We start from the raw sequence: 24,141 nt of genomic DNA on the forward strand, positions 1-24,141 counted from the left end.
AATATGTCGACAATCCCCACACGCAACATCAGCTCTTCGGGTACCACATATAACTTTACCAAAGATCTCTGACAAAGTTTAGACATATAAATTTTGAAGGTCCAGCTACCCTACCATTAACCACAAGGGTAAAGGAACAACACCACTGCTTGATAACTGGAAAGTCCTTGTGTATGTCAACATCCGTGCTCCGTGGCAAGGCAGACTGCAAAAATGCCCAACCTTTACTCACATCGAGAAAACACTCCCAACAAGATTACTTGCTCAAAAATCGAAGGCGCACTGCTCCCCGAATCTCGAGAGCCAAACTCTCACCAGGATGGCTTTCTAAAAAATTGAAAAGGCACCGTTATCCGACTCTCGAGAGCCAGACTCACAACAAGATTGTTTTCTCAAAAATCGAAGAGGCATCACCTTCCGAATCTCGAGAGCCAGACTCCCAACAGGATTGCTTTCTCAAAAATCGAAGAGGCACCGCTCTTCGAATCTCGAAAGCCAGACTCCTAACAGGATTGCTTTCTCAAAAATCGAAGAGGCACCGTTCTCCGAATCTCGAGAACCAGATCCCCGACATGATTGCTTATTCGAAAACCGAAGAGACACCGTTCTTCGAACTTTAAGAGCCAGATTTCCTTGGATAAAGCTTATCTACAATCTTCACACGCAACATCAGCTTTCCAGATACCACAGACCACTTTTTCAAAGTGCTCTGACAAAGTTAAAACACGTGAATCTTGCAGTTCCCACTACATTGCTATGACCAAGAAGGGTAAAGGAACAGCGTTACTACTCGTTGTTGGGACAATTCCTATATATGTCGATCTTCATCCTCCACAGCCAGGCAAACTTGTAAATAAAAAAAATGCTTAACTTTTCTTCATATCCGAGAGGGCACTCTCAACAGAGTTTCTCGAAATACTCAGCTTATTTTCCCCCTGATAATCAGGGTTAAAAGCAAGAGTATCTCATATCATTAGGGTTAAAAGCAAGAGTATCCCATATCATGCCTTTTCCCTGTCTTTTCCTTTGACCTTGTTCTTACCTGCAAGACAATGAGAAAGACAGTAATCAGTCAGCACTTGGAATCAAGCTTCCAGTCAGGAACTGACTACTTGGAACTCTTTGCCTGATTACTTACCTGGCATTGCTCTTGAGTACTCATCTTCAACGTCTTATACTTCCAGAAAAGATACCACATATGCCTGAGGAATAGATAGGGCAAGTGAGAAGGATACAAGGAAGCATGTGGAGTCAAGCGTAACAGAACACATGCCGATTCATCTATTACTTTGTCAACAACAAAAGTATCCCATATCATCAAGGTCGAATGCACTTTTGATTTGATGAACTTGTTTTGACTCTCAAATTCTTGAGTAGGCCTTATACTCTGAAGGAAACCAAAAAAACCCTTCAGCCCAGTTCAAGAATAAGCCTGTGGAAAGTTACTTCTTCAAAAGCAAAAGTATCTCATATCATCTCTTCTCCTTTTTCTTCTCTTTATCCTTCCTATTGTTTGCAAGATAGAGAGAATGAGAACAATCAGTCGGAACTTGAAATCAAACTTCTGATCTGGGACTGATTATTGGGAACTCTGATTGCTTACCTTGTCTGTCACCTCTTTCGGCGGATCTCCTAGCTCGGCGACTTGGGGGACTCATACTACATGGTTTGTATCGTGCTTGACCAAGCTTGAAACTACAAGTAAGCTTCAAGTGAAATTGATACATTACCTTGTGCATCTTCACCGGTTAAGGATACCACCCTTGGATGGAGGAAAAATACTTCCAAAGAAAATGCCACATCTACCTATGAGACAGATAAGGCAAGTGAAAATGATACCACACTTCAGTACTTAGAAGTTTCGTGATTCCTTAGCGGCTTGGATCTTGCAAGTCCCCAACTGAGGAGCTTCCCTCACTCGGGAACTTAGGGGAGCACTGTTTGTACTATACTTGACCAATCCCAAAACTACTGAGCACCGATCAACGTTATACCATCAAGGACCCAGAAGAGTTTCCCTCCAACCAAGAGGCCAATTACAGCACGACATATGTTGACATCAGAAGCCAATCATAGCGCGACACGTGTCAACATCGGAAGCCAATCACAACACGACGTGTCAATGTCAGAACAAAGCTAGAAACTCTCTTCTATAAAAAGAGATCATTCTCCCACAATATTGCCTAATGTCATTTGTACTAAATCATTCACTAGTACTCACTAAAGGAGAGCTTGAACCTATGTACCTGTGTAAACCCTTCACAATTAATGAGAACTCCTCTACTTCGTGGACGTAGCCAATCTGGGTGAACCATGTACATCTTGTGTTTGCTTCCCTGTCTCTATCCATTTACATACTTATCCACACTAGTGACCGGAGCAATCTAGCAAAGGTCACAAACTTAACACTTTCTGTTGTACCAAAGTCCTCACTGATTTTGTGCATCAACAGAAGCAAATACAAATATTGTCGTTGGGACATAGTAAGTCTACATATATTTGCACATGTTTTCATTCAAGTAATGTTTTATTGCTTACTTCTCTACATACTGTCAATTAATGCGCAGCGGCTACATGTCACCCGAGTACGTAAGATATGGTCATTTCTCTGAGAAATTGGATGTATTTAGCTTCGGAGGGTTGTTGTTGCAAATTGTAAACGGAAAGAAGAATGCTGCTTTTTTTTGCTTTGAACATTCACCAACTCTTGCTGTATGGGTAAGTATTGAAAAATTATTCCAACCCATGATCATTCCTTTTTTAAGCCTTCCAAATTCGCAAATGACCGTAAATTCAACATTTTAATTAGGCATGGGAATTGTGGAAAGAAGGAAGAGAAATGGAGGTGATTGATGAATCAGTAAGGGAAACATGTCGGCTCGATGAAGTTTTGAGATGTATCCATACAGGGTTTTTGTGTGTTCAAGAAACTCCAACTGATCAACCAACAATGTCTTTAGTAATTCGTATGCTGCATGGCAATTAATCTACATCTCTTCCGCCGTCCAAAGAACTTGCCTTTTCAACACACAGAAATTCCAGTCCTGTTTGCTTTTCTCAAACGCCTGCTAGTTTTTCCCACAATGTAGTCACCATGAGTTTGCCAGAAGGTCGATAGGCATTAGAAGAGTAATAGCAACTAGCAATTTTATACAAACACTTCAAGGGTTCAATTACACATTACTGGAGATGTTTGTGTGTTTCATGTTTTTGCCTGTCCAAACTAAACCCACAATAGTAGTAGATTAAATTTATGTTAAAGTATTTTTCATCTGCAAATGCAGGCGTAACCACACTTCAATATATGTTCCCACCGCATTCCTTGGCGCAACCATATTTATATTAGTTTAAAATGGAATGTCGCTTGTATCAAAAAAATAAAGAGGAGATTTTTTTACATCTTCTAACTTTCAGAAGACAAAAACTAAAAAAAAAAAGGGTTTGGAACAAAGGATTTTACATTACTATATCCATAATGGACATCATGGATTTTCCTAGGGTTGGAATGGAAAAGTTGACAATCATCATATAGAATCTACCGAATGGCAAGTCGATCAAATTTTTATCGATGAGGATTTGAACTTGATGCCTCTTTCAATATTGAAAGAAAATATCATTAAACACTTGATGCGTCCGACTATGTTAAACTTAAGTTTTTTTTACAAGAGGATTGGGCTGGTGATGATGGGCTTTCGGCGAGAAGAGGGGTTGCTGGCCTGCAAGAATAATTGAATTCGAACCCCCCGCTCCCTCTTCATACTATCCATCCTCCATCCAAGCTTTCCCAGAATTCCCCCAATTCCCATTCGTACAGTCAAAACCCTAATCTCTAATTTCTGCAATTTCCCGTTTTAACATCGCACGATGCACCCCGGGCTTCTCTGAGAGTACTTTCACTGAAAAAGAAAGCCCTAATGCTCGTGCTAAAACGTCGCCGTCAAGTGTTGCAGTTTAGCCTCGCTTTACTCCACGGCTTTTCTGTGTCAAATCGACCGCTACATCTCTCACAAAAACCCTAAATCTTTTCGTCAAATTTCAGTAGCGTACGATCCGATGCGCCTCGACACACCTTAAGCCTGTTTTTGAAAAATCTCCGAAAACAGAGATAGTCATGGAGGCGCAGATCCTATTGTGGTGTCAAACGTGGGGGTTTTTCTCTTCTCATAGTTTTGCCTCTAAAAACGTCCGCTAAATTTTCAGAATTTCGATCTTGTTATGTATTTTGATATTGTTTTATGAAATTTTGGCAATGATTACAAATTATCTGCGCTTCTGAGAGCAATCGATGAAGTAGAATGTGATAATCAATGGTTGAATTTCTTGATATGAGCCATTTAAGCTTTTGATATGCTGATTTTGGTCAGTGATATTTTTGGGTTTTGTTGATTAATGTTGGCGGTGATGACTAAATTTTACAGCTTTACGCCAGTTCTGCTTCAGAAAATTCGTGATTGAGAGAGCTGTTTCATACTCTGAGCCTTCTGTTTATTAATTTGATTTTGTTTTTCTTTATTATTTTGTATTTCTGTGTTCTTTGTGTTGCCGATGACGATTCAATCCGCTTCTTCGAGGTGCAGTGGAATTGAGACCCTGTTTACAGGGAGAACCCCTAAGTGAAACTGCATTCATATGATTTTAATGGATTTAACTGAGGTCTTAATCATAATTACCGTCCCAGTCAAATGTTTTTGTTCAATTGTTTGGTTTGTTGTCTGTCTAAGATTTAGATTAGTTGTTTGTTATGTTGTTAATTGATTGTGATTGTTGTGGCCTGTGATGATTCAATCCGCCTTTTTAGGTGTAGTGGAGCTGAGACCTTGTTTACAAGGAGAACCCCTCGACGAAGCTACATTGCATATGATATTAATGAATTTAACAGAGGTTTTAAATCTTAATTACTGCATCAAAATCCGTTGTTTTTTGTGCTAATTGCTTGTTTTGTTGATTAGGGTGTATTGTTTTGTTAGGATTAAAGAATGTTCTCCATCAACTATACCCTTATCCTTTTCCGATCAGGTGTAGGGTCTGAAATAACTCATAAAGTGGAGTGTTGTCATCAGCTTCATCTTTTGTTACTGGTCAAGACTGAAGTTAAACAACAACACTACAACTAATCACACTAATTTTGTTTCTTTTATTTTTTGATTCATTTTAAATTGTCCTTTTTAACCATAATAGTCCTTGAGATTTGTTTAACTTCTCATTTTAGTTTCTGTGATTTGAAATCAATAGAAATGGTTTCAATTTTAGTTTGGATCAAAATGACAAAATTACCCTTAATATAATAAATAATAGACTAGAATGATTTGATAAAAACATTGGGGGTAATTTGTTATTTTATTCTTATTTTATAAAGATTTTTATGGAATGATTAAAATGATTGTTTGTGAACAAATTCAAGAATCAATTTTATTAATTTCAAATCTTAGAGACCAATTTTATTAATTTTGAATCTTTGTACAATTTTTTGATTGGAAAAAGAGAGTTGTAGAGAGAGAAAATTCTAGAGAGAGAGAGATCACGAGCAAAAGGAATATCTTCAATTGTAACGACGAGTACTATGAGGTTACATTAAGCGAATAAATCTTATGTGACACAATAATGCAATCAACAAAAGTTAAAGTTTTTGCTTTGGAGGGTATTTTTGTAAATTTACGTATTAAAATTAAAAAAAAATTGTAATATTTAGAGATGGATCGTTATAGTATGGACGGGTTCAGATTATACAATCTTTTGATTGGAATCAGACCAAAAGCAGACTTGTACTTGTAAATGAATGTTGTTGTAAACTTTGGGGTAATGGGAGTTTGAAAACTTTCAACATATCTTTGTTTTTGTGATTAATTTTTGTTAGTTGTGGATTGGAAAACATTTTAATATAATTAACGACATTTAAGCTCAAAACCTCTTGAACCGAAGCTCCATCTCTTCCCATAATTTGTAGCGAGCATTAGTGTGGGAATCATAAACTTATGTAAGGTCTCTCTTCCTATCAATGTGGGAATTATTCTCAACAACCCTTCTCACGTGTGGTGAATTTTCGAGCCTAACAAGTGGACAACACAATAGGGTGACGTGGAGCACATGTGGTCGTTTGCCTTCATACATGGGACACTTCCTATCAATATGGGAATTATTCTCAACAACCCTTCTCACGTGTGTTGAATTTTCGAGCCTAACAAGTGGACAACACAATAGGGTGACGTGGAGCACATGTGGTCGTTTGCCTTCATACATGGGACAACCAGCTCTGATACCATGAAGAAAGTTAGGGTTTCACCATAAAACCAATTAGCAATATAAGGAATAACCCAAGATCATATAAGCCCATAGCAAAGCATGTCCCTCACTGATGTGGGACAAACTTTTCCTCACATCATCAAATTTCAGCACGTCCCTGCAAGTGTGACCGATTTTGTACAAAGACTTTGTTCATATGTGAAGGGTTGAATAGTTGACTTGCAATGATCACCACAGAAAGGGCAGATAGGTTGAGTTCCAGTAACATGCATACGGTAAATCTTTGCCTGCCTGCTGAATTCTTTGTGCAGCCATGAATACCAAACCAAACTCAAAGTTCTTGTTCTCCGTTACTTTACTATGTGCTTTTCTCGAGTCCCATGTTTCCCTTGCAGCTGACACCATCAGCGAAAACCAATCTCTCTCGGGCGATCAAACCATTGTCTCTGCAGGTGGGATGTTTGAGCTAGGTTTCTTCAAACCAGGTCAGCTTTCAAACTACTATATAGGCATGTGGTACTCCAAGCAAGTGGCATCTGAGATGACCGTTGTTTGGGTAGCAAATAGGGAAATACCGGTATCTGATAGATTTTCTTCGGTCTTGAGCATCTTCGATGGTAATTTAGTACTCGTGAACGAGTCCAAAACCCCGGTTTGGTCAACAAATTTAAACTCCACCACCAATTCTGGTTCTGTACAAGCAGTTCTTTTGGATAGCGGAAACCTTGTCTTGAAAGCGGGCTCTAGTAATAATACATCAGAGACTTTATGGCAAAGCTTTGACCATCCAACCCATACTTTGCTACAAGGAGGTAAACTTGGATTCAACAAAATTACAAATCATACCCAAATTCTCACTTCATGGAAGAATTTGGAGGATCCTGCACCAGGTTTTTACTCTCTTGAACTAGCTCTGGATGAAAGCAATTCATCTATCTTACTGTGGAATAGGTCTAAACAGTATTGGACCAGCGGATCATGGGATGAAACTTCACATATGTTCAACGCAATTCCTGAAATGAGGCTAAATTATTTCTTCAATTATAGTTATGTTACGAATGAGAACGAAAGTTATTTCACATATTCTCCTAAGAATCCTAAAATTGTATCTCGATACTTGCTGTCTGCCTCGGGACAGATTCAGCTACTAAGGATGGAGAATTCCAAGCAGTGGAAATTGGTTTGGTCTCAACCAAGACAGTGTGATGTTTATGCTTCTTGTGGGGCTTTCTCCAGTTGCAAACCCACATCCTTGAACTACTGCAAATGTTTGAAGGGCTTTGAGCCAAACCAGCAGAGTGATTGGGACTTGCAGTTTTATTCTGGTGGATGTTCAAGAAGAACCGGTGTGAAGTGTGGGAATGCTGCGGGAGATGGGTTTCTAGAAGTAAATAGCGGGTCATTCCCTGATAATAGACAATATGAAGGTTTTCTAAGTATCGAAAGTTGTAGATCAGCCTGCTTAAATGAATGCCAGTGCACTGCTTATGGCTATGACAATGGATGTTCAATCTGGCATGGAGATGTCTTGAATCTGCATGAAGTTGAAGCAAATGACGGTGATGGAAGAACTCTATACATCAGAGCTGCAGCTTCTGACATCAAGGAAAAACGTAATAATAGTAATAATAGAATGATTATTCGTGTCGCAATTAGTGATCATTATTTTGGCGCCATTATCTTTATGTTGTCAACAAAATCTTCTTCTTCTCTTTGCAGGTGTAATTAAGCCGTCCCTTTTGATTGCAATAGTCTCAACAATCACTGGTTTAATTGTTGTCATTTTTGGCTATTTCTTATGGAAGAAAACTACGGGAAAGAAAAGGTACTGCTACCACCGATCTCATCTCTCTCTCTGTCTTTTTCTTTCAAACGTGTTCTAACACTAAGACTAAAACAGAGAGCATAAGAAGAACCATAATGAGAGTAAAAGTAAATTTGATGTTGGAGGTGGAAAGGATGATGCAGAACTACCGATCTTCGGTTTGCGGGCTATAGTAGCTGCTACAAACAACTTTGCTGAAGCTAATAAACTCGGGGAGGGAGGATTTGGCCCTGTTTACAAGGTGACACTTCCACCATGTGCTTTAAATACAAGTACATTTTTCTTCTCCTGAACACCTTTGTTTATTTCTGACCTAAACAAATATCCAAGGACAAAAATAAATAAGAGAAAAAGGCTGTGCAAAAATCATTCCCCCTTTCGAAAATATGATTTTGTTTTTTCTTTGAACTTCAAAAAATGTTTTCTCTTGTGCGCTTTTCTTCCTCTGTACAGGGAATTCTGGCTGAAAATCAAGAAGTAGCCATTAAAAGGTTATCAAAAAGGTCAGGCCAAGGACACGAGGAGTTCATGAATGAGTTAAAACTTATAGCCAAGCTCCAACATACCAGTCTCGTTAGGCTCTTGGGTTGCTGTCTTGAAGATGAGGAAATGATATTGATCTACGAGTACATGCCCAATCGGAGCTTAGACAAACTTTTATTTGGTAAATACAAGCTTATGACTTATTAATTCTTTGTTTCTGCAAATTATTTTCCTTGTGTGCAAATGTCATCTACTGCAAGATGCACATTATGCACTGTGTCCAACATTTTATCTAAAATGAAAAGAAAAACACTTGCTCATCTTTCTTCGTGGTTTGTCCAATCAGATGCATCTGAAAAAATTGAACTAAATTGGGGAAGACGTTTTCGAATTATAGAAGGCATTGCTCAAGGAGTACTTTATATCCACAAGTACTCGAGATTGAAAATCATCCACAGGGACCTAAAAGCAAGTAACATATTGTTGGATGGAGACTTGAATCCCAAAATTTCAGACTTTGGAATGGCAAGGATTTTCGGGATAAATCAGATTGAAGCAAATACAAATAGGGTTGTTGGCACATAGTAAGTCTACATATATCTGGCACATGTTTTCATTCTAGTAATGTTCTATTGCTTACTTCTCTACACACTGTCAATTCATTCTCAGCGGCTACATGTCACCCGAGTATGCGAGATATGGTCATTTCTCAGAGAAATTAGATGTATTCAGCTTTGGAGTGTTGTTGTTGGAGATTGTAAGCGGAAAGAAGAATACTGCTTTTCACTGCTTTGAACATTCACCAACTCTTGCTGGATGGGTAAGTACTGAAAAATTATTCTAAAACTCATGATCATCCTGTCTTTAATCCTTCCAAATTCACAAATGACCGTAAATTCAACATTTTAATCAGGCATGGGAGTTGTGGAAAGAAGAAAGAGGAATGGAGGTGATTGATGAATCAATAAGGGAAACATGCCAGCTGGATGAAGCTTTTAGGTGTATCCATGTAGGGTTTTTATGTGTTCAAGAAGCTCCAGCTGATCGACCAACAATGTCTTCGGTAATTCGTATGCTGCAGGGCAATGAATCTACATCTCTTCCACCTTCCAAAGAACCTGCCTTTTCAACACACGGAAATTCCAATCTTGTTCGCTCTTCTGAAATGCCTACCATTTTTTCTCACAACTCAGTCACCATGAGTTTGCCAAAAGGGCGATAGGAGTTGAAAGAGTAGTGACTAGCAAGCAGTTGAGAAAATAGTATAGTATATTAGAATAAACACCGCGAACCAGAGCTATTTGTGTGTTTTATGGTTTTTGCCTATCCAAACTAAACTTACAATAGCAGTAGATTAAATTTATGTTAAGTATTTTTCAGCTGCAAATGCAGGCGTAACCGTACTTCAATATATGGTCTGACCGCATTCCTTGGCACAACCATATTTATATTAGTTTAAAATGGAATGTCGCTTGTATCAAAAGAATAAAGATGAGATTTTTTTACACCTTCTAACTTTCAGAAGACAAAAACTAAAAAACAAGGGTATGGAACAAAGGATTTTACATTACTATATCCATAATTGATATCATGGATTTTCCTAGGGTTGGAATGGAAAAGTTGACAATCATTATATAGAATCTACCGAATGGCAAGTTGATCAATTTTTTATCGATGAGGATTTGAACTTGATGCCTCCTTTATTATTAGAAAATATCACTAAACACTTTATGCTCCCGATCATGTTAAACTTTTAAGTTTTTTTTACAAGAGGATTGGGCTGGTGATGATGGGCTTTCGGCGAGAAGAGGGGTTGCTGGCCTGCAAGAATAATTGGATTCGAATCCTCACATTCCCCCCTGTCGAGCTGGAACACCGTTTGGTACGTGAGACGGGACGAGACGGAACGGGACGAGCCGTTCCGTCCCACGTTTGGTGCGTCTAAAAACTGTGGAACGGGTTGTCCCATGGAACGAAATTTGGCTGATTTTTTGTTCCACCTCTTCCCCCTGGAACGACCCGTTCCACATCTGTGGAACACAAATTTATAAACATTTTATGACAAAATTTCTTCTTATCTTTTTCAATATTTACATCATTCGTTCCATCCTGTTCCTTCTCGTCCCATCCCGTCCTATTCCGTTCCGTCCCGTCCCGTTTCGTCCCGTCTGCGTACCAAACGGTATCTCAATGCACCATGCAGATCAAGTCAATAATCTCTTATATATCTCTTATATATAAAGCCAGCATGCCAATTTGGTGTCATTGGCTTCGACAAAAATATTTGGACCATAATGCCCCTAGGCCAAAAACAAATCAAAACAGCAAAAATGATTCCATAAAATAATCCAAGGGTAAATTTGTAAATTTAGTTTTTAATAAACTAATGCCCTGCCTCTTCTACACTCTTCCAAACCGTTCTTTTCTCAGTTGCATTCATACCTCTTCGACCTATTTTGGGATTAGGTTTCTCTCAAACCCTAATTTTTCTCTCCTTCTGATCTCATCTCTCTGCTCGCGCCGATCAGTCGAACACCGTCCAGGAATGCGTCTCCGAATTCATTAGCTTCGTCACCAGCGAGTAATTTTCACCTCTCTCTCTATCTCTCTTTCTGTCTCTACTGTTATTGACTTTGCTTTTCAATCGGAATTTTTTGTGTTGATTTTGAATTGGGGTTTTTTGGGGTGTCTAGGGCCAGCGATAAGTGCCAGAAGGAGAAGCGAATGACCATCAAAGGCGACGGTTTGTTGTGGGCGATGGCCACGTTAGGGCTTGAGGACTATATCGAGCCCCTCAGGATTTACTTGGCTAGGTACATTGAGGTATTATTCTTTAACTTTTGCCTTTTATTCCTCCTTTTCCTTTTACTTTCAATTCAGTTTACATTTTAGCATTTCTTCAAAAGCAAAAGTATCCCATATCATCTCTTCTCATTTTTCTTCTCTTTATCTTTCATGCTGCCTGCAAGATAGGGAGAATGTGAACAATCAGCCGGAGCTCTGATTGCTTACCTTGTCTGTCACCTCTTTCAGCAGATCCCCTAGCTCGGCGACTTGGGGGACTCCTACTACATGGTTTGTATCGCGCTTGACCAAGCCTGAAACTACAAGTAAGCTTCAAGTGACATTGATACATTACCTTGTGCATCTCCACCAGTTACAGATACCACCCCTGGATGGAGGAAGAGTACTTCCAGAGAAGATGTCACATCTACCTATGAGACAGATAAGGAAAGTCAAGACGATACCACACTCCGGTACTTAGAAGTTTCGTGGTTACGAGATCATTCTCCCACAATATTTCCTAATGTCATTTGTACTAAATCATTCACTTGTACTCACTAAAGGAGAGCTTGAACCTATGTACTTGTGTAAACCCTTCACAATTAATGAGAACTCCTCTATTCCGTGGACGTAGCCAATCTGGGTGAACCACGTACATCTTGTGTTTGCTTTCCTATCTCTATCCATTTATATACTTATCCACACTAATGATCGGAGCAATCTAGCGAAGATCACAAAAAGTGACCGTTTTCGCTACCTAGGATCTATCTTGCAAGAGAACGGAGAATTAGATGGAGATCTCAACCATAGAATACAAGCTGGATGGATGAAGTGTAAGAGTGCATCCGGCGTGTTGTGTGACCATCGTAGGCCACTGAAGCTCAAGGAAAAATTTTATAGGACGGCAATCAGGCCAGCGATGTTGTATGGCACAGAATGTTGGGCGGTGAAGCATCAACACGTACACAAAATGGGTGTAGCGGAGATGAGGATGCTTCGTGGGATGTATGGGCACACGAGAAAGGATAAGATTGGGAATGAGGATATCCGAGGTAAAGTAGGAGTAGCCAAAATTGAAGGAAATATGAGAGAAAATCGGTTCCGGTGGTTTGGACATGTGCAAAGAAGGCCTACTGACGCTCCGGTTCGAAAATGTGACTACGGGACAGAGGTTCAGGGCCGAAGGGGTAGAGGAAGACCTAGGAAAACTTTGGAAGAGACGCTAAGAAAAGACTTGAGTACTTGGATCTAACGGAGGACATGACACAAAACCGAGCGCAATGACGTTCTAGGATTCATATAGCCGACCCCACTTAGTGGGAAAAGGCTTTGTTGTTGTTGTTGTTGTAATTAATGAAAAATACAGTTGCTCCGCAACTCACTCTCTTCTCTTGTTGAGTGATTTGAGGACCAGTCTCTTCTCACTTGATCAGCCTCTGAATTCTGGTCAACCCCCAAATGACGATCTTGTCCTTCTTCACCAGAGCACAAGAGCTTTCAATGGCTGCCCACCCTGTTGCCTCCAAGCTTCTGGTGCTCTGTACTATCAGGTTCTCAGTTTTCTTGTTTACCATGTTATTTTCTTTTCGATCTGTTTGGCTTCTGAGAAAAATGCATGACAAGAAAATGAGTTGGGTTGAAATATTTTCTATCATAGCGTATAAAGACACATTCTTTTTTAGTTTTGGTTGTATTTCAATGAAGCGTCATTTTTTTCCTAGTTCAGGCAAAATGTCATAGCTCATAAGCTCTGAATCTAAATTTTTCCTTGAATCTCAGTTTTCTCAGCCAACAGACGCTAGACTTTGTTTGGTTACCGAGAAAAATAGACTGCAAATGTTTGTTTTGGAGTCCTAGCTATGCTGACTTTATTTAATTAGAGAAAATAGACTCCAAAATGTATGCTCAGTAGCCTACAGGCCCCACCCTGTTTCCACTGAGTACCCTAGAAATTTATATAGTGAATAATTTCTAAAATCTACAGGCCCCATCCCGTCTCCACCGAATGCCCTAGAAAATGGAACCTTTCCTCTCCCCAGCCGTTTTTGGCTTCGTATGTGGATTATTTTTCCCTATGATTATGGCTTTCGAATTCAATCAAATTAGCTATCTTCTGTTCCCAGCGCATTTCGCGGCCGAGCTGGAATTAAAGAAATCGGCAGGCAAACGCAAAGCCCTGCTAATCAATTTGTTGTTGGAGGATTTAGATTGTGTACTGATTAATTTGTTTGCAGGCGGATCAATTGGTACAAACAAGGATCGAAACAAGAGGATGTTTGGTGGAGAAAATGGCATGCGAAAATCATTACCTTCGATTAATCATCTCTTGATGGGTTCAGATTGTACAAATTTTTTTATTGGAATTCAGGCCAAAAACGGACGTCTACTTGTCTATGAATGTTGTAAACTTTGTTGTAATCGGAATTTGAAAATTTTAACATATTTTTGTTTTTGTGATCAATTTTTGTTAGTTAAACTTGTATGGATCGGAAAAGATTATGATAATTATCAACATTTAAGCTCAAAGCGTCACTAACACATGAACCAAAATTTGTATTAGAGTAATGCTAGAAATACCATATTTCTAAACCAAATTTTGTAACCGAATGATGTGGATGTTGATGATTGGATTTTTACTTGAATGTTTTTAATGTGCTTATTTCCTATTTGTTCCACATTATTTAATTTAAACAATTTGGTTTAGAAATTTGGTCGTCATAGCATTACCAGTTGCAGTAAGCATGAGTGCTTAGTATGGTAAATTAGCTTGAAGTTGAAGCAATCTAACTCGAACATGTTCTAATCCTAACTCATACCTCCATCTCTTCTCAGGTTTTGGATATGTGATGCCTCCAGGGTTTACACATTGTAGACTATAGAGTATTGATGAATTTGAACAGAACCGTAACCGTAGAGTATTGATGAATTTGAATAGAACCGCAATACTATCAGAAGCTTTGACAGAGTGAGGCCAATGTTCATGCCCTTTCCCATGCATTTAAGTTTCCAAAGACTTTGTTCATTTTCCAGCTAATGAACCGTATGTGAAGGGTTGAATAGTTGACTTAGTTGACTTGCAATGATCATCACAAAAAGGGCATATAGGTTAAGTTCCAGTAACATGCATACGGTAAATCTTTGCCTGCCTGCTGAATTCTTTGTGCAGCCATGAATACCAAACCAAACTCAAAGTTCATGTTCTCCGTTATTTTATTATGTGCATTTCTCGAGTACCATGTTTACCTAGCAGCTGCCACGATCAGCGAAAACCATTCTCTCTCGGGCAATCAAACCATTGTCTCGCCAGGTAGGATTTTTGAGCTCGGTTTCTTCAAACCAGGTAAACTTTCAAACTTCTACATAGGCATGTGGTACACCGACCGAGTAGTATCCGAGAGGACCATTGTTTGGGTGGCAAACAGGGAAAACCCAGTTTCCGATATATTTTCTTCAGTTCTAATGATTTCAGATGGTAGTTTAGTCCTGCTTAACTAGTCCAAAGCGATTGTTTGGTCAACGAATTTAACCTCCTCCTCCTCCGCCACTGCATGTCTTTTGGATACCGGAAACCTGGTCTTGAGAGCCGGGTCTAGTAATAGTTCAGAGCCGTTATGGCAGAGCTTTGATCATCCAACGCATACTTGGCTGCCAGGAGGTAGAATTGGGTTTAACACTGTTACCAAACAAACCCAAATTCTTACTTCATGAAACGGAAGCAGTGGATCATGGGATGCAAAATTAAGGGTTTTCCGCTTGGCAAGTACCGGGCTCAATAAAAAAATATACAACCTCAGCTATGTTACCAACGCAACCGAAGGTTATTTCACCTATTCTGTTTATGATCCTAGGAGAATATCTCGATTTGTGTTGCTTACTTCGGGCCAGATTCAACAGCTGACATGGATTGAGAATTCCACGCAATGGAATTTGGTTTGGTCTCAACCGAGAAAGCAATGCGAAGTTTATGATTTGTGTGGGGCCTTCGGAAGTTGCAATGAGGAAAGTCCCCTCGCCTGTAATTGCTTGAAAGGTTTTGAGCTGAAGGTGAAGAGAGATTGGGATTTAAAGGATTACTCTGGTGGGTGTTCGAGAAAAACCGATCTGCAATGTGGAAATGCTACTAGTGAGAGCAGAAAGCCAGACCGGCTTCTTGAACTTCCTAGCATGTCATTGCCTAAAAATAATTACACTATGGAGGTTGGGAGTATTGCGGAATGTGAACCGTTCTGCCTTAGAAGCTGTTCTTGCACTGCTTTTGCTTATGACAGCAGCGGATGTTCGATTTGGAACGGAGAACTCTTGGATTTGCAACAACCAACATCAAGTGACAAACAGGGAAGAACTTTATACCTCAGACTTGCAGCTTCTGAGTTTGAGAGTTCTCAAAGTAACAAGGGATTGAATGTTGGTGTTGTGATTGCAATTGTCTCAATAATCACAGGTTTGCTGGTTGTCATTTTTGGCTATTACTTACGGAAGAAAACATTGGAAAAGAAAAGAGAGCATTGGAAAAGAAATGGTGAAAAGAACGATGCAGAACTGCCTATCTTTGGTTTAAGGGCTATAATAGCTGCTACAAACAATTTCGCCGAAGCTAATAAACTCGGAGAGGGAGGATTTGGCCCTGTCTAGAAGGTGACACATCCATTGTGTACTCCAAATACTATTATATTTTTCTTCTCATACACCCTTGTTTATTTATAACTTTTGAATCAAATAATTCCAAAAAGACGAATCACAGGACAAATTACACATAGATGTGAGAAGAAAAAAGGGTGTTCAAAAATAATTTTATCCTTTAAAAATTACGACCGTTCCTTTGTGCTTTTACAAACTTTTCTCTTGTGCACTTTTCTTCCTCTGTACAGGGAATTTTGGGTGAAAATCAAGAAGTAGCCATAAAAAGGTTATCAAAAAAGTCAGGCCAAGGACAACAGGAGTTCATGAATGAGTTAAAACTTATTGCTAAGCTCCAACATACCAATCTCGTTAGGCTATTGGGTTGCTGTCTTGAAGACGAGGAAATGATATTGATCTACGAGTACATGCCCAATCGGAGTTTGGACAAACTTTTGTTTGGTATGTGTACTTATATATATGCATGATAATGACGTATTGATTCTTTGTTTCTGCAAATTGTTTTCCTTGTGTTTAAATGCCGTGTACTGCAAGATCAAATGCACCGTGTCCAACTTTTGATCTAAAAGGAAATTAAAGAAAAACACTTGCTCATCTTTCTTCATGGTTTTTCCAATCATCAGATGCATCTGAAAAAGGAGAATTAGATTGGGGAAGACGTTTTCAAATTATAGACGGCATTGCTCAAGGAGTACTTTATATCCACAAGTACTCGAGATTGAAAATCATCCACAGGGACCTAAAAGCAAGTAACATACTGTTGGATGGAACCTTGAACCCCAAAATTTCAAACTTTGGAATGGCAAGCATTTTCGGGATGAATCAGACTGAAGCAAATACAAATAGGGTTGTTGGCACATAGTAAGTCTACATGTATCTCGCACACGTTTTCATTCAAGTAATGTTCTATTGCTTACTTCTATACATACTGTCTATTCATGTGAAGCAGTTACATGTTACCCGAATATGCGAGATATGGTCATTTCTCTGAGAAATTAGATGTATTTAGCCTTGGAGTGTTGTTATTGGAGATTGTAAGCGGAAAGAAGAATGCTGATTTTTATCGCTTTGAACATTCACCGACTCTTGCTGGATGGGTAAGCATTGAAAAATTACTCTAACTCATTATCATTATGTTTTTAAGCCTTCCATATTCGCAAATGACCGTAAGTTCAACATTTTTATTAGGCATGGGAGATATGGAAAGACGGAAGAGGAACGAAGGTGATTGATGAATCAGTAAGGGAAACATGTCTGCTTGATGAAGCTTTGAAGTGTATCCATGTAGGGTTTTTGTGTGTTCAAGAAGCTCCAGCTGATCGACCAACAATGTCTTCAATAATTCGTATGCTGCAGGGCAATGAATCTACATCTCTTCCACCTTCCAAAGAACCTGCCTTTTCAACACACAGAAATTCCAGTCATGTTCACTCTTCTGAAACGCCTACCATTTTTTCCCAAAACATAGTCACCATGAGTTTGCCAGAAGGTCGATAGGCATTGGAAGAGCAATGACTGGCAAGCAGTTTAGAAAATAGTATAGTATATTAGAATAAACACCCCGACGACTAGCAATTTTATACAAATACTTCAAGGGTTCAATTACACATTACCCAAGCTGTTTGTGCGTTGTATGGTTTTTGCCCTTCCAAACTAAACCTATAATAGCAGCAGATTAAATTTATGTTATGTATTTTTCAAGTGCAAATGTGCGTGTAACCATACTTCAAGATATGTTCCCGCCACACCCCTTCTATCAAAAGGGAAATAAAATAGAATGTCGTTTGTATTAGTTTAAAATAGAATGTCGCTTGTATCAAAGGAATAAAGAGGAGATTTTTTTTACATCTAACTTTCAGAAGATAAAAACTAAAAACAAAATTGGTCTAGAACAAAGGATTTAACATTAGTATATCCATAATTGACAACACGGATTTTCCTAGAGTTGGAATAGAAAGTTTGGCAACTAGAACTACAAGGAAACTATGTGCCCGATCAATTTTTTATCAACAACGATTCGAACTTGAGTTTCCCTCATGTTTGTTTTCTTTTGTGAGAATAAAGCATTGACGTGAAAAACGAAAGGGGAAATAAAAAGAAAACTGTTTGGCATTCCTAATTTGATTGTTGATTCTCTTACAAATTTTCTAGATTGGCTTTGAGCAACTTGTAAACTCATATTCTTTTTCTCTTCTTTTGTTCTTTCAGTCATCAAATATTCGTATCGATTCACGATATGAATAGCTCAACTGCTAGTAACAATTTAGTTTTTATAATTCTAAAATTCAAGTTCTTATCTCATGGCTTAAATCGCTAAGTAAGAATGTTGTAGGTAAGGCAGGTAGCATCGTTTCATGTTAACTTTTTTTCTGCCTTATTTGGTTTCCCTTGTATATGGGGTCCCTACAATTGTGAAGTTTACCCATTTTGATGTAAAATGGAGGCAGGGTACTTATGTTTGTTGTTTTGGAGAGATAGCCTTATCTTATCCAACTAAATGTGTCACGTGCCGATTTTTATTGAATATAGGTTTTACTTTTTAAAATCGCAAACAGCGTTCATTGGTAGGTGACGCCACTAAACCTACGCACCCAATGCAAAAGAGAACATCTTGTTGTTTTGGTAGGTAGTTCTTGTTTCAATCAAAAGAGAGAAGATAAGGTGGCTTAGTAAGCGTTGGATAGATCATGATTGTGTCAGTGGTAGGTAGTCTTGTTCATTGCCCATTGGCCATTGCTTGCTTTATTCCCTAATTTTTTTAAAATTATTGTGTGGGACAGGATCATCAGGTTAATTGTTGTGTGTCAGTGTTTTGTCATTTTTTTATAACATTACATGTATAAGTACGATAGGAATTGAATTTTTGAACATCATGCGTAATATAGAGCAATGACGATAATTGATAACACTACGTAATACTTAAACTATTAAAATTAAAAGGACAAGGATTGTCTGCTCTCTCACTTTCGGTGTCCTCCTGTTTGTGTAGTCACAGTTGAGCCACGTCAACATTTTATATTACTATTTATTTTTGTTTATTATTTCTATAAAAAAACAATATAAAATGTTGACGTGGCTTAACTATGACCACACAAAATAGAAAGGTACGGCAGGACAGACACTCTCGTCCAAATTAAAACATTTCCCTGATATCACGTCGTTCTTCATGTGTTGCATCCAATCACAATCAAACGTGAAAGAAGACATTCGTTGATTTCAAACGTAAATGATGAACAGATGACTCAGGATAAACCGCAAAATAATTGGATCACACATCGGCAATACTGTAGGGTGCAGCCTACCTACAGGCTACATGTCGACTGTCCGATGGAGAGGAGTGGGACCAACTCAGTTTCCTCATCCAACAAAATAACTCAAGTTAGCAAGTGCCACGCGTCCATTAGATAATGACTAATTTTATTTTATTTTAGTCAATTAATGAATAATACAGTTGCTCCGCAACTCACTCCCTGCTCTTGTTGAGCGATTTGAGGACCTGTCTCTTCTCACTTGATCAGCCTCTGGATTCTGGTCAACCCCAAATGACGATCTTGTCCTTCTTCACCAGAGCTTCAAGAGCTTTCAATGGCCACCCTGCTGCCTCCAAGCTTCTGGTGCTCTGTACTATCAGGTTCGCAATTTTCTTGCCTACCATGTTATTTTCTTTTCGATCTGTTTGGCTTCTGAGAAAATGCATGACCAGAAAATGAGTTGGGTTGAATATTTTCTATCATAGCATATAAAGACACATTCTTTTTTAGTTTTGGTTATATTTCAACGAAGTGTCAGTTTTTTTTTCTCTAGTTTAAGCAAAATGTCAGCTCATTAACTCTGAATCTAAACTTTTCTTTGAATCTCAGTTTCTCAGCCACCAGACACTAGATTTTGTTTGGTTACTGAGAAAATAGACTGCAAATGTTTGTTTTGGATTCTTAGCTATGCTGAATTTATTTAATTTTCTCTCTGTGTTCTGAGCAACCAAACATGCCTTTTAAGGTTGTTAATTCTTTTCATGTGATCTTTCACTGTGGAAAAGAATCCTCACCCCTTAAGTTAGCCTTTTGCTTGATTAGCTTGTAGATTAACAATTACTTTACATATTCCAAGTAACTTGACATAGATCTACTACTAAAAGGGTTATGTTGAAGATTTATAATACTTTATTAAAGCATGTCTTTTTACCTTTTTGTTTTGTTTGAATCGTAACCTTTTTTAGTAGTTCACAATGTTTTGTTTTTGCCAATTTGACATCCATCCACATGTTTAGAGACAAGCAAATGTACACAAAATGCACAATTCATAAAAAAAAGAAGAAAACTTCGTTCGCTTAACCTCATTGTCGATCATATTTTTTCTGTTTTGGTTTCCGTTTGGACTATTGCAGTAGCGGAGGTCTCCTGGCGTATGCAGAATCACAGTCCAACGTTGGCTCTCCTATTGTTGATCCTAATCAAAACGAGCCTAGGAAAAAGAGAGTGGTGGTGCTTGGGACAGGATGGGCTGGTACTAGTTTCCTTAAGTACCTGGATGCTTCAGCTTATGATGTTCAGGTTGTTTCACCCCGAAATTATTTTGCGTTTACTCCCTTGTTACCGAGTGTCACGTGTGGGACGGTTGAAGCACGAAGCATAGTAGAACCCGTTCGAAATATCATAAAAAAGGTAAATGACAAATTCAAGGTTTCCAATTCATATGAAAAATTAATGGAGATTCGTCTCAAATTGAGACATGCATTATCGCACTGTTCTTTTCTTTCTTAAACATCATTTACTTGATATACAAGTCGTGGGTGCCTTACTTTTATTTCATGGCAGAGAAATGGAGAGATCAAATTTTGGGAAGCAGAATGCGTCAAGATTGATGCAGCAAATAAAAGTGTTTCCTTGCGGGCTAATTTTGACCAAAACTTGGTGGGAAATAAGGAATTTTCCCTTGAATATGACTACTTGGTCATAGCTTTAGGAGCACAAGTGAACACTTTTAACACCCCTGGTGTCAAGGAGAACTGTCATTTTCTGAAGGCAAGTCCGGTTTATTGAACTTTTTCAGCAAAACTGTATTGCTTTTACACTTCTTTCATAAGGTGCTGATATGAATTTTTTCTAACGAAACATATTTGGCTTCTCATGCAGGAAGTGGAAGATGCTCAAAAGATACGTATGAGTGTGATAGATTGCTTTGAAATGGCTGTACTTCCAGGTCTAAGTGAAGAAGAGCGGAGGAGAAATCTTCATTTTGTAATTGTTGGAGGAGGTCCTACTGGTGTGGAATTTGCTGCAGAGCTGCATGATTATTTCCAAGAAGATTTAGTCAAGTTATATCCTATGGTTAAGGATCTTGTGAAAATAACAGTTATCCAATCTGGAGATCACATCTTGAACATGTAAGAAGGATGCACTCATGTTTTAGATTATTGATTGTTTTTTGGAACCGTTTTGATAATAAACCCGATTTAATCATGAACTTTTATTATACCTAAGAGCAAATAGCAAGTTCATTCAGAGAACTAACTAGAATTCATATCCTCACACTGTAGGTTTGACGACAGAATTAGTACTTTTGCCGAGAAGAAGTTTACTAGAGATGGTATCGATGTTCAAACAGGATGTCGGGTTGTCAGTGTTTCTGATAAGGAAATCACGATGAAGGTGAAATCGAAGGGAGAGGTTTGCTCTATACCACATGGGTTGGTTGTGTGGTCTACTGGTATTGGGACTCGTCCAGTTGTGAGGGACTTTATGCAACAAATTGGGCAGGTTTGTTTCATAAATTTTATGCACATACACAACCGAGAAATACAGAATTTACAGTATAATCAACTGTTCTATGGGCGACATGGTTATTCAGTCATAATTTATCTTCTGCTCAATGTGCAGGCTGATAAACGTGTTCTAGTAACTGACGAATGGCTGCGTGTAAAGGGATGTGAAGATGTGTATGCCATTGGTGATTGTGCTTCAATTAGTCAACGTAAAATCATGGTATGCAGAGTGTGTTCAACCTTTTTAAACTTATAGTTGAAGCTATTTTATACGTGTTATTGTTTACTTATACTTAATCACTATCTTGTCATCTTCAGGAAGATATCTTCACCATATTTAAAGCTGCGGACAAAGATAACTCTGGTACCTTAACAGTTGATGAATTTCGAGATGTAGTTGACGACATCATCATAAGGTACCCCCAAGTGGAACTCTATTTAAAGAGCAGGCATCTGCAGGATGTGACAGACCTATGGAAAGATCTCGATGGTAGTGATAAGAAGGAAGTGACCGTGGAAGAATTTAAATTAGCCCTTTCTCAAGTGGATTCACAGATGAAGAGTCTGCCTGCAACTGCTCAGGTATATGTCTTTAATCTTATGGTTGGAGTAAACTTCTTTCTTGGTTGTGACGTATGATTTCAGGTCGACCAAATATAAGAAAGGGACCTCAATTTGTACACTCTTTTGGCATTCAGGTTGCTGCGCAACAGGGAACATATCTTTCTAGTTGCTTTAACCGGAGAGAGCACTGCAAAGAGCATCCTGAAGGTCCGAGGCGTTTTAAAAGTTCTGGGCAACATGAGTTTCTTCCCTTTCGGTATGTGCTCACTCGTGCCATTTATTACTGCATGTCATATAACCTATTCACGTTATATGATTTTTTGACTTCTACTTGTCTTTCAACCATATACTTCAAAGATTCACCTGGAAAACAACACAAATATTCGCCTTAATGGCATTTAGTGGAAACCAAATTGTGCTATCACTCGTTCACATATAGCTTCACAAAAATTGTCATCCCCTAATGTTTAGTACATGAAATGGCAGCTTCTGTTCATGATTTGAAAATGGCAATGAAAGTTTCAAGAACTTCCATAAATGCCTTCTTATTTTCATGCTAAATTTCTGACGATTCTTCATTTGACACAATGTACAATATCAAGTTCATACTATATATCTCATTTGCTTTCTTTTTATTTTTCTAACCAATGTGTTAACGGTAACCTGTGAATCACTAGGTACAAGCATTTCGGGCAATTTGCTCCGTTGGGGGGAGAGCAAGCAGCAGCGGAGCTACCCGGAGACTGGGTTTCCATGGGTCATAGCACACAATGGCTCTGGTATTCTGTATATGCAAGGTATTCCACATCTGCTTACTTGTTGTAAGTTGTAATACAATACGCACACAATTGAATCTGATTTAATACGATGGTTTCGTTATTCAGCAAGCAAGTGAGCTGGCGAACTAGGGTTCTTGTGGTATCGGACTGGACCAGGAGATTCATTTTCGGGAGAGATTCAAGCCGTATTTGAAGAGGGCAAAGCGCATTTCTGGCACATGTAAATTGTTATTCTTATTAGCTAGGTTCATTGTTGTGCCATGATGAGTGTTTGCATTTGCTTATGTGATTCGTTTACTGTCAAAATGTCGAAACTTACTGCAGTAAATATGTTCTTTTGTACATTCTTCTGAATGTGCGAAATGTCAAACGTACTGTGGTAAATATGTTGTTGTATCAAATCCTTCTGAATGTGCGAATGTCGCCGTTTCTGCAGTAGATTGGTTGTTTTATCAATTCTTCTGAATGTGCGATATGTCGAACTTACTGCAGTAATATGTTGTTCTATACATTATATTGAATGAGAATTTTCGGGTATATAATTTGATTCTTTTATGGCACGTACAATATCAACACAATGTCACAGACTCACACGATACATATTTGATTAGTATATAAGAGCATTTCCAAGGGTAAGCAAAATATTTCTTTAAAAGTTGCTAACTTGGAAAAGTTGATAACTGGAACTTGTAAATATACAAAGTTGCTAAGAGTCCGGATCCTCGACGGATCTTTTTTTGTAAGGATTTCGAGAATTCATGAATTGTGTATGTTCGTCATACATCGTATTGTAAAAAATTATTTTAAATATTTTTATTTAAAAATAAACATAAACAGTACTTGACAAAAACTAATTATACGATGAATGATGAACAGACATAACTCACAGATTTTCAATATTCTCACCAAAAGGATCCAAAGAGGATCCCGTTGGAGTTGCTAATTCTTTAATTTGCTAATCAGGTTGTTACTTTCTTGGAAAAAAAGCAGCATAGCTAATCTAGCTTTTGCTATCCAAATGTTACCACCTCTGGAGATGCTTTAATGACAAATCGCGAAATGGTTGT

At 38.4% G+C, this 24,141-nt stretch overlaps 2 protein-coding genes, 2 long non-coding RNA genes, 6 other non-coding genes and 1 pseudogene across 24 annotated transcripts in view; 9 read left to right on the forward strand and 2 right to left on the reverse strand.

The window, feature by feature from the left end:
• Positions 1 to 6,991, reverse strand: part of LOC126582601 (uncharacterized) — a 72,968-nt gene extending 65,977 nt beyond the window's left edge. Inside the window, exon 1 of the long non-coding RNA XR_007609553.1 lies at positions 6,965 to 6,991. This is a non-coding gene — a long non-coding RNA (uncharacterized LOC126582601). The remainder of the gene's footprint in view (positions 1 to 6,964) is intronic.
• The window catches only part of LOC126582591 (cysteine-rich receptor-like protein kinase 44), a 106,699-nt gene extending 96,740 nt beyond the window's left edge, over positions 1 to 9,959 (forward strand). For 8 of the 14 annotated variants that reach the window (XM_050246743.1, XM_050246745.1, XM_050246751.1 and 5 more), the window contains 6 exons: positions 7,960 to 8,065; positions 8,141 to 8,306; positions 8,519 to 8,729; positions 8,895 to 9,132; positions 9,218 to 9,368; positions 9,462 to 9,959. In XM_050246743.1, the coding sequence (XP_050102700.1) occupies positions 7,960 to 8,065; positions 8,141 to 8,306; positions 8,519 to 8,729; positions 8,895 to 9,132; positions 9,218 to 9,368; positions 9,462 to 9,770 (1,181 nt within the window). In that variant the 3' untranslated portion in view covers positions 9,771 to 9,959. Of the gene's footprint in view, positions 1 to 6,441; positions 7,854 to 7,959; positions 8,066 to 8,140; positions 8,307 to 8,518; positions 8,730 to 8,894; positions 9,133 to 9,217; positions 9,369 to 9,461 lie in introns of those variants that run through there. The other 6 variants (XM_050246753.1, XM_050246750.1, XM_050246758.1 and 3 more) reach the window with 5 other exon arrangements.
• On the forward strand, positions 3,858 to 4,003 carry LOC126584077 (small nucleolar RNA snoR134). The gene has a single exon (XR_007609993.1). It is a non-coding gene; the product is annotated as a small nucleolar RNA snoR134 (small nucleolar RNA).
• LOC126584073 (small nucleolar RNA U36a) lies at positions 4,245 to 4,333 on the forward strand. The gene has a single exon (XR_007609990.1). It is a non-coding gene; the product is annotated as a small nucleolar RNA U36a (small nucleolar RNA).
• Positions 4,391 to 4,483, forward strand: LOC126584034 (small nucleolar RNA Z223). The gene has a single exon (XR_007609952.1). It is a non-coding gene; the product is annotated as a small nucleolar RNA Z223 (small nucleolar RNA).
• Positions 4,542 to 4,655, forward strand: LOC126584043 (small nucleolar RNA Z278). The gene has a single exon (XR_007609959.1). It is a non-coding gene; the product is annotated as a small nucleolar RNA Z278 (small nucleolar RNA).
• LOC126584049 (small nucleolar RNA Z278) lies at positions 4,770 to 4,883 on the forward strand. Its single transcript, XR_007609966.1, has one exon. It is a non-coding gene; the product is annotated as a small nucleolar RNA Z278 (small nucleolar RNA).
• On the forward strand, positions 5,004 to 5,112 carry LOC126584060 (small nucleolar RNA snoR97). Its single transcript, XR_007609978.1, has one exon. It is a non-coding gene; the product is annotated as a small nucleolar RNA snoR97 (small nucleolar RNA).
• LOC126582603 (uncharacterized) lies at positions 8,894 to 17,494 on the reverse strand. Its single transcript, XR_007609558.1, has 2 exons — positions 17,352 to 17,494; positions 8,894 to 9,654 (listed from the first exon to the last, which is right to left on the reverse strand). It is a non-coding gene; the product is annotated as an uncharacterized LOC126582603 (long non-coding RNA).
• On the forward strand, positions 12,818 to 23,530 carry LOC126582595 (external alternative NAD(P)H-ubiquinone oxidoreductase B1, mitochondrial-like). 2 transcript variants are annotated; one of them, XM_050246759.1, is made up of 10 exons: positions 12,818 to 12,882; positions 20,355 to 20,631; positions 20,785 to 20,995; positions 21,107 to 21,353; positions 21,507 to 21,726; positions 21,847 to 21,951; positions 22,050 to 22,313; positions 22,430 to 22,551; positions 22,973 to 23,092; positions 23,180 to 23,530. In XM_050246759.1, exons 1-10 carry the CDS (start codon positions 12,833 to 12,835, stop codon positions 23,265 to 23,267), a joined length of 1,704 nt encoding a protein of 567 aa, XP_050102716.1. In that variant the 5' UTR covers positions 12,818 to 12,832; the 3' UTR covers positions 23,268 to 23,530. The 2 variants fall into 2 exon arrangements, with proteins under 2 accessions (XP_050102716.1, XP_050102717.1); XM_050246760.1 differs by lacking the exon at positions 12,818 to 12,882 and adding an exon at positions 19,422 to 19,601.
• On the forward strand, positions 14,307 to 17,689 carry LOC126582593 (receptor-like serine/threonine-protein kinase SD1-8; annotated as a pseudogene).
• Positions 23,531 to 24,141: the final 611 nt, after the last annotated feature.

This window comes from Malus sylvestris, chromosome 9, assembly GCF_916048215.2.
Source record: "Malus sylvestris chromosome 9, drMalSylv7.2, whole genome shotgun sequence".
NCBI lineage: Eukaryota > Viridiplantae > Streptophyta > Magnoliopsida > Rosales > Rosaceae > Malus > Malus sylvestris.